The sequence below is a fragment of the Martes martes genome, assembly GCF_963455335.1.
Source record: "Martes martes genome assembly, chromosome: 11".
NCBI classification, from domain to species: domain Eukaryota; kingdom Metazoa; phylum Chordata; class Mammalia; order Carnivora; family Mustelidae; genus Martes; species Martes martes.
The window spans coordinates 43,422,361-43,437,712 of NC_137899.1; the positions used below are offsets into that span (position 1 = coordinate 43,422,361).

General features: G+C 38.5%; 1 protein-coding gene across 1 annotated transcript in view; it reads left to right on the plus strand.

Moving 5' to 3' along the window:
- UMAD1 (UBAP1-MVB12-associated (UMA) domain containing 1) overlaps positions 1-15,352 on the plus strand; it is a 217,326-nt gene that overhangs the window by 143,647 nt on the left and 58,327 nt on the right. Inside the window, exon 3 of the mRNA XM_080817977.1 lies at positions 165-238. Within this exon, the coding sequence (XP_080674103.1) occupies positions 165-238 (74 nt within the window). The remainder of the gene's footprint in view (positions 1-164; positions 239-15,352) is intronic.

Sequence of the window (15,352 nt, forward strand, 5' to 3'; positions counted from 1 at the left end):
AATGATCATTCTTAGAAATTAACTTACTTTGTAACAAAGAAAATAGTAGTTGCTTCCATAATGTGAAACATACAGGAACAAAAGATATTTTAAATAAACAGAAGACAATTTGGCCTCAAGGGTATGGTAAAGGTTTTGTTGTGTTTTTGTTTTTTGCTTCACAGGAGATACAGCAGGTGAGCAAAGAAAGGCAGCAGAAGGTAAAACTTCAGAGGCCGAAGGCAGCCAACCTTTGGAGGTAAGGGGAACTCAGTAAATCTTCTTGGGGTGAAGCTAATAAGTCAGTATGATTATATATTCATCTAAGGATAAATAGTAACTTCCACTCTTGCTTATGTAGACAGATGCCTAGGACAAAGAAAGCAGGTGATCTGCTGAAAGTCAGGCAGCAGTAGAGGGAGTGGTTTCGCCAAGGCTAAGCTTTTCCTAATGCTGGAAATGGAAACTTCCAGTTGAAAAAAGAGGAAAAGAGCACTTAAGTTAAAATGTTTGAACTATTTTTAATTGAGTGGCTATTTTCTAATACATTGGAGTAAATAGATAATATATGAAGCTATAGGGAAGGGTTTGAAAATAACCTATTCAGAACTGTGTTCCTGTTTCCAGCATCAAAGTGTACTCCTTGACATTATTCAGTAGAAGGACTAGAACATTTGTTCTTTTCTGCGTGAGAAATGATTTCTTCCTTGTGGGTGCTTCAAAATGTAATTCACATAGTTCCACATACTATATAGAAACATACTAACATCATTTAATCACTAAAACAATCATTTTTAAGATTTGGGGGGAACATTAATTATTAGGGTACAAGAGATACCCATGAATTTTGGAACTTTCTCCATGGTGACTCACCCCTACTTGTATTCGTCTTGTAGCACAGGGAGGGTACCGCTGCATACAACTAGAGAGAGGTCAGGGACCTGTCCTATTTTGTGCATCACTGGAGTCCTAAAGCCTAGTGCAGAATAGGCCGTTGAAACGTTTGTTAAATGAATGGATGAATACAGTCACGATCAGTTGAGATGAATCTTATCCAGTCTCATGGTTTTAAGTTCTGTGACGAGGCTAAGGATTCCCCAAGTACATCTCCATGAGACCTCTCCCCTGACCTCTAGACTGTACCCAACTGCTCACATGCCATTTCACAGACAAGCTTCCAGGCAGTTCAGCCTTTACGCAATCGAAGAAGACTGGTTGATTCCCAGCCCCAAAGCCCTAAAGGTTCTCTCTGCTCAGGTTTTCACCATCTCTCTGTAACAGCACCACACCTTCTATACAGTTGTTTAGAATCGAGTTGTATATAGTCGTTTAGCCTCAGGTGTCCCGACTCCTCTCCTCCTCACATTCCACATAGGGCCCGTCCCTAAGCCCTGTCACTGGTTCCTCTACATCTGGAATCTGACCCCCTCTCAGCACCGGCACTGGTAGAACCCTAGACTGAGTCACCACCCTCAGCCCCGTCCTTCTCCCTTAAATCCATTCTCCACACAGGAGACAGAAATATGAATCAGATCACATCACTCCTTGGCTGAAAACCTGCCTGTTGCCCACAGTAACTAGAATAAATGCTCTCCCATCTCCTTTCTCCCCACACCCCAAGCCCCAACTCCACCTCCCATTCTGTCCCTTGGTCACGTTAAGCTCCTTCCCACCTCAGCCTTTGCATTTGCTCTCCCTTTGTTACCAGAGGGTCATTCAGGTCTTCTTTCAAATGTCACTTTCCATGACTGCCTCAGCTAAAGTGTCTCTTTCCCCTGGTCACTGTCACATAACCCTGTTTTATTTCTTCCATCAAGTTTATTCTCAGATTATTCATTTGTTTACTATCTGCCTCTCTGACTAGAACAAAAACAGGCTCTCTGGGCCTAGAAAAGTGTCTGGTACGTGGGAGGTGCTCAATAAATATGTGTTAGTGATAATCAGGACTTCCTGTAATGTCACCATCCGTCTGCCAAGTTAAAGGCCTCAGCATGTCATTTGGACTCATTCTCCTCAAAATTTTTATCAAGTCTATCAAGTCTTATTGATTCTACCTCACAAATATCTTCCAAGTCTGGTTCTCATTCTCCAGTGAGGTCTTCATCTGCTCACTAGACTGCTATTAAATGAGCAGTTTCTTTCCCAAATCCTTTTCTGAAAATCAGCAGCAGGTTTTGTGATGTCAGGCCCCCCAAATGCCTTGAAACCTGCAGCATAAACCTTAAAACCAAAATGCTGTCCAAACGGCACCTCCTTTGTGAACTCTTTTCCCTGTGCTCCCAGCCAGAGATAGCCCCAGTGTCCTTGTACTACTTGTGTTGTCTTTATGACTTCACCAAAGTGTGAGTTCCTGGAAGGTGGAGCCTACAGCTTCATGAACTAGCTTCAGCCACTAATATCCTGTCAGATGCATGTGGTGTGACAGAGATGCCCTGTCAATAATTCTGGGATGGATAAATGAACAGATAAGCAGTCTTCTGCAAATGCAGTCTTGGGAGTCTCTTCATTTAATCCTATTTTTATTTTATTTTATTTTTTATTAACATATAATGTATTATTAGCCCCAGGGGTACAGGTCTGTGAATCTCCAGGTTTACACACTTCACAGCACTCACCATAGCACATACCCTCCCCAATGTCCATAACCCAACCACCCTCTCCCAACCCCCAGAAACCCCCAGTTTGTTTTGTGAGATTAAGAGTCTCATGGTTTCTCTCCCTCCCAATCCCATCTTGTTTCATTTTTTTTCCTTCCTTACCCCCCAAGTCCCCCACGTTGCCTCTCAAATTCTTCATATCAGGGAGATCATACAATAGTTGTCTTTCTCTGATTGACTTATTTCGCTCAGCCTAATACCCTCTAGTTTCATCCACGTCGTTGCAAAAAGGCATGATTTCATTTCTTCTGATGGCTGCATAGTATTCCATTGTATATATATATACCGCATCTTCTTTATCCATTCATCTGTTGATGGACATCTAGGTTCTTTCCACAGTTTGGCTACTGTGCACATTGATGCTATAAACATTCGGGTGCATGTGCCCCTTCGGATCACTACATTTGTATCTTTAGGGTAAATACCCAGTAGTGTGCTAATCCTATTTTTCCCTGTCCACTATAAACACATAGTTCTCACCCCTTTACCACTATGAAAAGAAAAAGCTTTCTTATTTCTTAGGGGGTACCCATAAAAATCTATTAATTTACATTATTTTTGATACTCCTACAACATTACAAGGAAAAGTGTAATGATTTCATTTAGTTTAAAAAAAAGGTGTGCCTGAGTGGCTTAGTCAGTTAAACATTGGCCTTCTGCTCAGGTCATGATCCCAGGGTCCTGGGATTGAGCCCTGCACCAGGCTCCCTGCTCACTGGAGCCTGCTTCTCCCACTCCTGCTGCTGCTGCTCTCTCTGTCAAATAAATCAGTAAAAATTTTTTTAAAAAGATAGATGTCTGATTAAGAAAGTGTAAATACTGTACCGAGCAGGAAAGATTCCCACTATTTTTTTAGTGGCTATACTAGAAATGTTGAAATATTATTTATAATGAGAATATGCTTGGTAAATTAGCTATTGAAGCAGAAATTCACAATCTATTCATGGAAAAATTAGAAAGTGCCACAAATCACTGTAATATAAAATGGAATAAATAAGTTCCTAAACTCCGTAACTACAAAGATAAGTGAGATTTCAGCGAAGGAAGAGGTGTCATTAGGGAGGGTGAGTGTAGAGAGGCCTCAGGCAATAGGTGAGCTTCGGACCATGAAAGAATTTGTCTCACCACTTACAAAATTAATTCCTGTATGATAAATCCCTGTGAAATTCCGTAATGAAATCCTTCAATAAGAACATTTAAAAAAAAAAAAAAAAACTTGGGGGGAAAAAGAACATTTTAGAAATACAGGGGCAGATCGTGGTATGAACTGACTTTCCACACAGGAATCTGAATGATAGATGATAAAGGGTTAAGAAACAAATGTGGCTCGGCCTGTGCCACACTGTAGTTTTGATAGCGGTTAAAATATTTTAAGTAGCCTGTGATATTTTTCCTTACACTTCATAGCCCAAGTATACTTAAAACATGTGTTCCCTCTCCAAATAGAGCTCTCTCCCAACATCATGGAAATTCTAGCATCTAGACAGAATATAATGTGCAAAAAGGAGAACTGGTTTGGACATCAAATAAGTTCATTTTTACAGAGGGTGGATTATGAGATATCTTTACAGGTTTACACAGATGACTATGAAAGGCAGCATATTTATTTGTATTAAGTTATCAGTGGGACTTTTTACTTTGTGAACTGAAAGTAATATGGCATTCATTTCAGAAAAACATAACTTCTCAGTGTACTTGTCTTCTTCAGTCCCCCTCCTTAAATATTTTAGGGTTACTCTCAGTGATGACTTGGAATGGCTACTACTGTTTCTACCGTGGTGTTCCCTCTATATGATCCCAGAGCATCCTCACCTCAAATAGGATAACTTAAGGAAATACTGAACCATCTAATCATCAAATGTGGTTACTCTCACATTGTGCTTCAGTCAGTTTAAAGAGCCACTGGTAGTTTTTAAAAGAATTCATCATGTTTTCGGTGCGTAGAGCATGAGCCCCTCTAAGCCTATGTTTGGGCTTACTGAAATGAAAGTCATTAGACTCTAGTACTTGGGGAAAGCGTTATAATTTGGAACTAATTCCAATTGGAGGATTATCCACCTCCTTCTGTTCCTTCTTTTTTTCTTGTTGCCTTTCTGGGTGAATTTTGGTCATGAGTCATAATGATGTTGCCGCTACTTACTGCCTTCTGCCAGTCTAGGAGCCTGTTACTTACAGCTCAGGGGAATAAACTCACAGATTCTTGGGGGCCCCATTTTGAGTTTTTGCCATTATAACTCCTCTTTTCAGGGAAATAAACATTGCAAGTAAGCAGGTAATTAGTCATTATTTTCAAATCATCAGTCATGGCAAGTGTTTTGTATTGTGAAAACTGGAACCATATTAGCGACTAATTTACTGGTGGGCCTATTCTTTTTTGGTTTTGTAGGTATATTTCAAGAGCTATGAATATGTAAATTTCAGGTTCTTTAATTATATCCAATTTTGGTGGCTATTAGTAGATTTTAGTAGATACTTTTAGATTAAGTGTGTATTGAATTTAGATTTATTTGTACTACAAAAATTATTTTTAAATTTGCATTTAGTTTCAGTTTCCAAGACTGAGGAATATGTTTATTTAGTTCGCTTACTGGCCTAAAGGTAACAAAACACAAAAACAAGCCAATAAAAATCTCCCCACAAAACCACAATTCTATTTATATATTTGTCTTGAGTGACAACTAATTCACATATGCATATGGAGACACATATAAAATAATAACTAACAGATGGTATAGCTGCAAAGTAGGATTTATAAAGATTATTATCAGCTGGTGGTATTGAGATACTACTGTGGTTATGCTGACAGAAGACACAAAAATTATTTATAATAATAAACTGTGACACTAATATCCCCCCCAACTTCTGTTAACCAAAGTAGCTTATTGCATATTTAATATAAATTTCTTAATGACGACCTAAACAAACGTACAGCCAATTTGTGCTAGGAAATTTAATAGACAGCAATTGCCAGACAGTAATTGAGGTAGCAACAACAAAATGCTTGCTAAAAATTGTTAAGTGCAGAATACTAGAATCCCTGGAATGTGAAGTAAATATTTGGGGGATTTTGTTCAGCTCATTTCAGGCATATTTCTCAATGTAGTATACTGGGTTTTTTTTAACTTACGTATTTGAAAATAGATGAGTTACCTGTGGAATTCATATTCAGTAATTTAGGAAACAAAAGATTTTTTGTTTCTTTTGAAAGGCATGGAATGCACATATTCATGAAACATGTCCACTTTTCTTCTAATGCGTTTTTGCACTTCCCTTAAGTCTTTTAACAGAGTGGAGGAGCCTTCAGACTCTGTAGGGATTAATTTCCTTGTGTTTATTTCAGATAGTCATTAAAATGGATGAAAATATCCTTGAGCTTTGTGAATTCCATACAATAAAGACTTTGATTACCATTTCTTAAAAGGAGAATAAGATGATCTCAATAAAGACTGGGTTCTGCGTAGAAAAGAATCATGGTTCGTGGTGCAGGGAAAAGGGAACTAGAGGGAGTGATTTTCAAGAAGAGTTTTAAGAATAGCGAACATTCCTCTACCGGATGTCAGGATTTCGGCTTTAAGAATTTTCTAGTATAACATAGCATCTAAGTTTATTAATTTAAAGTATTGGTGTTATAAAGACGATTATGAAACTTATTTATTCTCACAAGATAGTCATAGTCCAAATACAGCTATAATGGGTATTGATATTGAAGGCCGTTTAAATTGGTACAACCATTTTTGGAAAGCATTTTGGCAGTAAATATCAAGAGTCATAAAGACGTTAATATATTTTGACAGTAATTCCACTTCTAGGATTCTATTCTAAGAAAATAATCTTTTCAGTCCCCAAGAAGTTCTACATGCAAAGAAAAAAAAAAAAAGATGGCAGTTCATTCAAGGGACTATTTTTCCATTTTCCTAAATGCAATTTATGATTAGTTTTCAATCAAATATAAAAACTCTTGGTTTCATAATTTCAGTTAAAAATATGAGGTCCAAATTGTATATACCATATTGTTGCTATGTAAAAACTGCACAGAAAAAGATGATGGGGTCCATAAAAGCGTTAAGGGCAGTTCCCTTTGGGATGAGAGCTGTGTGGGTTAACTCATTCTTTCCAGTGTTCTTATTTTCCGATTTGTCTGTAATGAGTGTATCTTATATTTTAAATGTTAGTGAGGTCAGTGATGAGGAAATGATGTATTCACTCAAGGGCAGATTTTGCTTAATAGAAGAACTATTTCCTATGGCAGTAAAAACAATGGAGCGGATTATTGAGGGTGACCCTTAGGAGATATGTTGGGATGTTTCTGCCTTGGCTCATTTAGGTTTAAGATCCCTTAATGAGTTGATCACAGAGCACCACATCTGATCACGATTTGTCAAAACATCTGTCCTCTCACCCAGGGGCCTTTCCAGCAGGGAGAAGAGTGAGGTGACTTGGAGGTTATTCTTCACATCTCATTGGAAATCACACAGCCCAAACCTTTCTCATTGATCAACCTGTCAATGTCATTGGATCAGCTATAAAGTCATATTTCCCCCCCCCAAAATATGTTGTGGGTTTTCAGTTTAAATGTGTATTTGTCTAAAAGCCTTGCTTTCTTTCTTTATACTATGATGTTGAAACACTTAGTTGAACTTAATTAATTTCTCCCTTTATAATAATTAGTTGATGAGAATGTAATTTTATCAAATGAGTGTAAGGATCTTTGTTGTTTGTTTCCCCTAATATAAAACCTTTTCAAATTTCTGATTTACTGGGAAATGAAGCACAGTTAGATTATGTCATTTAAATGGTAGAATTAATTCTTTAATGTATTTATCCTCCTTATACAAGATACCTTTTGAGAAGAAGATTTTATAGAATGCATTTCTCTCATCTTTTCTTTCATTTGAATTATTGCACAATATAGTGGGAAGTACATTTTGGGGGACTCCCCTGCTCACCAAATGTATCATCTGGGACCAGTTGCCAAGGTTCTCTTCAAGTTCAGTTCTCAGTGAGATAGGTGTAGGTGGGTTAGATGCGGTATCTGAGATTTTTTTTTTCTTGCCATGAAGTCCTAGCTCTTGACCTCTTTGGAAAGTGAATTGGGATTGTGCCACCAAGTGCCAACCTTTATGTCACTACTCTGATGGTGATGAGGAGGCAGTGATGGACAGTAAGGTGAGGATCTGCTGTGTATTGAAGACTTTAGGCATTGATTAAGTCAAGCTTTTATGCTTGTTAAAAAGGAGGGGTCCAGCAGCCCTTGCTGGTAAATTGTCAGACTGCAGAAACTACTTCCAACCTCCTTGGTCTTGCTTATAAGGTCTGTCTTGGGCCACTGGTAAAAAACAATTAAAACACTTTACTATTTCTGCAGATCTGTAAACATTTGACTTTTATATTTGACAATCACACTAGCCTAGGTCACTGATTACCCAAAACACTGGCAAGATGAATTAATTCGAGGCTTGCTTATCAGAGTTTGTAAAGACCTTCTCTGTAACTTCAGATTTGTATGTTTTTGTTACCACTCCATCTTTGTCCTAATTTCATTTTCACTGGAAAAACTTGTAATTGAAAGGTCATAATTCTGGTGTTTACCGGTTTCCACTGGGGTTTACTAGCACACTGAAACATAATGTTCATTCATCCCAGTCAGTAAGGCCAAACTATGTGAGGTGTAGGAGAGCTGCCCCTGTTTCCATCCAAAATGCACATATGGTGTGGGGAAGCCAGTAATGTGAGTTTTACGCAATGTTTCTGCTCATGTACACAGTCTGTTGCTCAGCACCAATTATTCCTTGCCAGAAACCCGCTAACCTGCTGCTTTTGTAGCTCTGCTTGATGAAGCTAGGTAGCTTAAAGTGACCACAATGATATTTATTTAACTTCAGCAATCTTAGTTTGTTAAAGTTATACAACTTTAACCACCTGCCTCATCTGCTGATTGATTGCAGTTGATTGCAATTAGAATCCGAGAACTGGAACCTTGTTACCGCATTGCTGGAGCTGCATTAGAGCCAATATGTGTTTATTATATATGTGTAGGCAGAGGAGCACAAATGTGGAAATACTAGCTTTTTGCTTAGCAAATCTAGTTTTCAGTCTCCAAATTAGAGAATATTATTTTTAAAAGTAAATTGGATCTTCTGTTTATATTTTGGTAGTCATTTTGTTGTCATTTTTCCAGTTTTCCCACTTTTATAGTTTTAAAAACCACAAAATCAGCAGGGTGAGAGGTCCATGTTGGGAGAACAACTGTTCTCTATTTCCCATAGCCATCTTTTTTCTAATCCCCTGTTTTTTAATTAGTAACAAATGGTCCTTATTTTTTTCCTCCTTCGGTTCATGTTACAGTCGTAACTTCTTGTGACTACATACAGAGTTTAAATTAAAGCACAGCCGTATTTATGTTGTCTTCACACAACTAGAGTTTTTTTCTTTTTTTTTTTTTTTTTGAGAGACGTTTCATCTGACTCTTTTGCAATGGAAAAGTAGCATGCAGATAGGTATTTGGTCTCATTGGCAGTTTGTGAATATTCCACTTTGTACCTTACTAAGGATTCTTGGTGTGAATCTGCTTATGAGGATATGAATACATAAAAAACAATTACTGTAGTGAAGCTCAGCTAAATATATGTTGATTTTTGCATTGCCTTCCAGACCTGGCAGTCGCTGTCCCTTACATGTGTCTTCTTTTTAATGAACTTCTGTGTTCTTCTACCCTGTTCAGTAATTAACATTAATTTCCCCATTCAAGGACTGTTTAATGTCCACTTTGGGGATGTCATAGCCTTAGGAACGTGCCTTTCACACATTGCCTTTTAAATTAGTTAAGAAATCATTATGGGTGTGAATTCATAAATCTTCTCTACCGCCCATTATATAATAGAGAGTATATGTACTAGAACCTCCTAATGTAAAAGCCAAAAGCTATAATTTTTTTAAAGTAATAGCAACCCATATTTTCTCTGCCTTTTTATGCCACTTGGAGAAGGAGAAAAGACTGGCATATACTCTACCTGAGAGCACAGTGATAGTAGATTGAAGTATCGTTTACATAGTAATAAAAAGTCCATAAAAACTTTCTCAGAACTTCTGAACCAAGAAGAGTGTGTGAACTGTTGCATAATCCTACTTTTTATTTTTATTATGTTAGTCACCATAAAAATACATCATTAGTTTTTGATGCAGCGTTCCAAGATTCGTTGTTTATGTACAACACCCAGTGCTCCCTGCAATACGTGCCCTCCTTAACACCCACCATGAGGCTCACCCATCCCCCCTTCCTCCTCCCTTCTAAAACCCTCAGTTTGTTTCTGAGTCCACAGTCTCTCATGGTTCATCTCCCGCTCTGATTTCCCCCAATTCACTTTTCCTTTCCTTCTCCTAATGTCCTCCATGTTGCATAATCCTACGTTTTAAGCTGGTTTGGGTTGGAGACTAATTGCCAGAGCATGCTATTTGTTCACCTAGGTGTTTGGGGATTCGTTACTAGATCCAGCCAGTCCACCGGAGTGTTTCTATCTCATTGGCTTAGTCCTGCACAGATTGCCTGCCCTGAATGGTTTTTCAGCTTGACTGAGTAACTCTGTGAGAAACTGTTGTGTGGAATACACTCTGACATTTATTCTGAGGGAATTACTAAGACATTGGTCTACTGCATGACACGGTCTCCGCCATGTCAAATCCCACTCAGGTCTTCTGGTTTCTTATTGCCTTTGTATGAATTGAAAATAGTTTGTTTCTTCTAAGGTGGTAATATTCCCTTTATCTCAGGGCCATAGTGAATTCTGTGCCTCATCATTTTTTCTGTTTTCCTTTGGCAGGAGGAGGCTCAGATCTAGATGTACAGCTCAGTTTTAGTAATTATTTAGCATCCTATAGAATATGTATTTGCATACTTCATTTTCCTCTTTGCACCTATATTTTTCCTGTACATGATTTTTATAAATTTACTGTGACTCTTGTTAGCTGCTTCAGATTCAGTGTGGAGATGAAAGGGTTACAATTTGTACACATGTAAGTATATTTATGTAGTACTTATATAAAGTAAGTCTCTATTTCATGTGTGCTTTTTATTTTACTAGGTTATAAGAGATACATACAAAGTAGGCTATAAGATGTATATATGTGTATGTATACACACACTTATGCAATTTTGATTTTCTTTCATTCCTCCTTTTTTTTTTTTTTTTAAAAAAGGTGATAAAATTATACATGAGTTTTTCTGTGAGAATCTGCGGACATGGGGCACCTTACTTAACACCTCTCCCATGTCTCAGGCTCACACACCCTGATCTCCAGTCCGTGTGATTTCTTCAGGGTTGTTGTTGACTAGAGGACAGGGGTAAAAGGAGCCTCCTTTCCAGATCATCAACTTTGTCCAGCTGCTTTCAGGCAGAGTGTCCCTTAGGCTCCTGTAACTTGCGTGGCTCGCTCCATCAACCACTCTTTAGCCTCTTTCTACACACACTTTTTTTTTATGCTCTGGACATACTTTTTAGATGGTTTACTAGTTGGATTTTTAGATATAAGTATGGAAGATGTAGGAAAAATGACTGCCTGATTTAGAGACACTGTCTTGAGAGTCATGATTTCTCACAGTGGTGAATCCACCGACCCCTGCAGGAGCACGGAGCATGGCCAGAGCATGAATACCATCACCAGACAGACTTGGAGCTCGGGTCCTGGCTTCCCCATGTATCAGCATGGTGCCTTTGATCATACTTAGCATCTTAGATCCTTGGGTCCCCTTGCCGTAAAATGTGAATGGAAGTACTTAGCTTGCAGGGTGACTGTAAGACTTAAACAGTCAATATGTAATTTTTATTTGAATGTCTATATACACAATGTCTGACATATACTGGACACTCAATAAATGTTTGTTTCTTTTTCAGTTGGAAGAAAATCATGGTTAATGCCTTGAAAATCATACTAAAGTAGGGTTGAAGGGATTAAGTCAGGAATTGTGCTCAGATGAAAGTTTTAAACACCTGAAAGGTAGCAGCTTAAATTAGGGCTTTCTTTGTCCCATCTGATGAAAAAATGTCTTGGAAGGTGGTGGAAGCATTGTTTCAGGAACACACCTTTGTCAAGACTGATGTCCTATGAATCTTGATCTTTTCCTCATAGTTTGCAAGATGGCCAGTGTAGCTCCAACCATCATATCCAGTTTCCAGGAAGTTGAAAAAAGGAAGGAAAGTGAAGGGAGAATGAAAGTACCTGTGACCAGAAACATTTCAAAACCTCTCTAGCAGAGATTTATTGGCCCTAATGTATCACATGGCTACCCCAGCAGCAATGGAGCCTGGGAACTGTTTTTCACTTGGTACTTTGCTACCCCCAGCAAAACCAGCATTCATTAATGAGGAGGAAGAGAAAGATGAATATTGGATGGACTGCAAAAGTCTCTGACATAGATAGGATCCTATTTTGCCTTTAGAAGCTTCCTTTTTCTAACTGCAGACATCAGTGTGGATGCGTGAGGGAAGTAGAGAGAAATACCCATTGGAGATAACTAGACTCTCTTTGGAGGCAGGAGGTCTTTGAGTAGTCAAAGGGGATGGGAAATAGAGAAGGATATTTCCTTTATTCTTATCTTTTGAATCTATGACAAGTTGGGCATGGTGCTAATAGGAGTTTTACATATATTATCTCACGAATTTTTACAGATGAGGTAGGCTATACTATCTATTTTATTGAGGAAGCAACCAAGTCTTAAGGATATCCATTTCCCAAGGTCACACAAGCCAGAAGTAAGACTCACACCTGGAACCACAAAATCTTTGCATTGCATCATATGACATTCCTATAGAACTCTAAAGAAACCTGCTATTGTTCTTAGCTTTTTTCTATAATGCCTTGTACTAGTGGGGTTCGTAATAACTATATTTTGACCTCATTATTTGTGTACAGAATTAAATGGAGCATCACATAAAGGATTCTGCTGTTGGTTGCTGAAGGTTGTATAGAGGCTGGGAGAGGCACAGGTGGTGCTTCCCCCTCTCATCACCACCACTCAGAGGTGGGGCCAGCTGCCTCTGTATTTCTACATCTAGTCAGCAGCACCTAGGGACATTCTTTAGGACAAAGGGAATGTGGCAAAGCAGCAGTGACCAGTCTCAGGAAGCCAGAATCCAAAATTGAAAGCTGATAGAATGATGTGGCATGGAGACTGATATCTTCTCAAGTCAGAAGCCAGGGAATTATCCTTGACTTCTTCCTCTTTTGCCACTCTCAACCCAGCTGGTCACCCTGTCACTTTGCTTCCACCTCACTTACCTGCCCTTTCCACTCCCTCTCCACTGCAGGTGCAGTTCAAGCCTAATTGCCGCTCGTGTTGACTGTTGTGAAGAGTTTCTGAAATGGCCTTCTGGTCCTCAGTCTTATCATCATTCATTCCATTTGCCCACAGATATGACCATGGAGCTGCCTTACCTGATGATGTTAGGGGCTCTTCAGCTGCTTCCAAGATAAAATCCAGTAACTTTGAGGGGCATGGCTGGCCCTTCATGATCTGGCCTTGCCCTGTATAAACATCCAGGTCATTCTTTGTCACCATACGGAGTTTATAAAACCATGCCGTGAACATATTCCCTTCCTCGGAGTTTATATGTGCAATTCTCTCCTTTTTCTGGAGAGCTTTCTTTATCTTTTACCCCTCGTGTTCACATGGAAAACCCCTATTCATCCTCAGACCTCTGCTCAGATATCTTTCATTTTTGATGCCATCTTTGTCTCCCTTCTGCTTTCTCAATCCCTTTACATGCCCATGTTCTAGCTCCTTGTATTATGACCAAAACCATCATGAACTAGGGAATCCTGGTTGATTCAGCACTGTGTTCCTACTGCCTACCACTGTGCCTGGCATAGGTCAGCCACTCAATAAAAGCTTAATGCTGATTGTGTGCAGGAGTGAACATTTCGTTTGGACCTAAGACAGAATAACTTGTTATCCAGTTTGTTATTCTAGCCCTGAAACACCATAACTCTGGGCACGTTCCTTATTCTTTTAATGCTGGGTTAACGGGAGTATATCTGTAAAATCACTCCATCTCCCTGCATTGAACTGTTCCCACCAAGTTCTTCCATGGTTTCTGTTAGTTTTTCAGGTTATCTTTATTTATAAGTATTTTTTAAAGTATATTTTTTAAAGTATATTTTTTAAAGATTTTATTTTTACGTAATCTCTACACCCAATACAGGGCTCAAACTCACAACCCCAAGATCAAGAGTTGCATGCTGTTCTGACTGAGCCAGCCAGGCACACCATCAAGTTATCTTTAATCAATCCCATTAGGCCAGGTCAGTGATGATTCTGATTCCCAAATCCCAAAGGAGCTTAGCTCTATCATGTATTAGGCCTTTCCTCAAAACTCAGTTGTACATTCAGTTCTTTTCCTCTATATTGACTGTTGTAGGCACCCATTCGTGATGGAAGACATATTTTAAATTGTATTTTTAAATGCTTCACGACATTTTTCCTCTTATTTTTTAGTGATTCCTAAGTGTATCTTTTATTTAAAATTTTTAATTTGAGTATAGTTGACAAAAACAACATTGCATTCGTTTCAGAGTGATTGGACAAGTCTGTACATTACACTGTGGTCACCATGAGTGTACCCTCCACCTGTCACCACACAACACGATTACAGCACCACTGTCTGTATTCCCTGTGTTGTACCTCTTATTCCCGTGTGACTCCTAAATATCTCTATGTGTTTTGTCCCTTTTAGTTATTTAGTGTAAGACTTTCTTGCACAAAAATTAAGTTGGCAAAGTAAGTACCTGATAAGCATCTAAAGTTTTTCTCCAAACCATATTATTGCTACTTCTTAAATTCTTCATTCCCAATTTTTAATATGCTAAACATTTACATTCAATAGTTGCTTAGACTGCACTGTATCTGACAAGATATAGATAATCACTGGAAGAATAGAAGATTCTTAAAAGCTGTGGTTTTCACTGTCCTACTTAATGCTGAAATCCCAGAGCCTAAAAACAATATTTATATAAACCCCATGTCAAATAGCTGTTGAAGGAAGGAAATGAGGAAGCAATATAGTAGCATTTTAGTTACCCAGGGGCTGGGCAGCCATTGCCATAGTGAACTGGCAAGTCCAACTCAATGTACATCATACATTCGTATATCATACCTACAAACACCTTGCAGAAATCACACTTGTGCAAAAGGGCCACCGAAGCAGATCAAAGAGATGTGTACCATTTTCAGTTAGATAAATCTCCATGGGTGGACATGTTTTTTGGTTTTTTAAAACCTCTACTTCATGCCTACTGACATTGAGAACCAAAACCAGTATTCTGTGCTTTCAACCTCGTTGTAGTTTTGCTCTGAAAGAAAAATGGATCTAGATTCTAGCACAAGTTATTTAGTCACCAAAAGATCTCTGAGTAACTTCACGTTGTTATCTTTATCACTGCTGAAGTAAAACCTGATTAGCCAGCTTAATAAATTATAATTCCCTAGCTTCTTATCAAAGAGCATTTTCAAACTCTCAGACCATTTCATTTATTTCAATAAGTATTTCTTGAACACCTGTTTTGGCCAAGGCTCTATTAACCATTGTTCTTCACATCTGAAAATCTCTGGGTTATTACTCTACTGAATATTTGTGGTTTAAAAAAACTGTGTTACATTCTATAAGCTCATGCAAGATCATGCAAGACAGTTGACCATAACTGAAGCCCAGGATTGGAAGCTATAA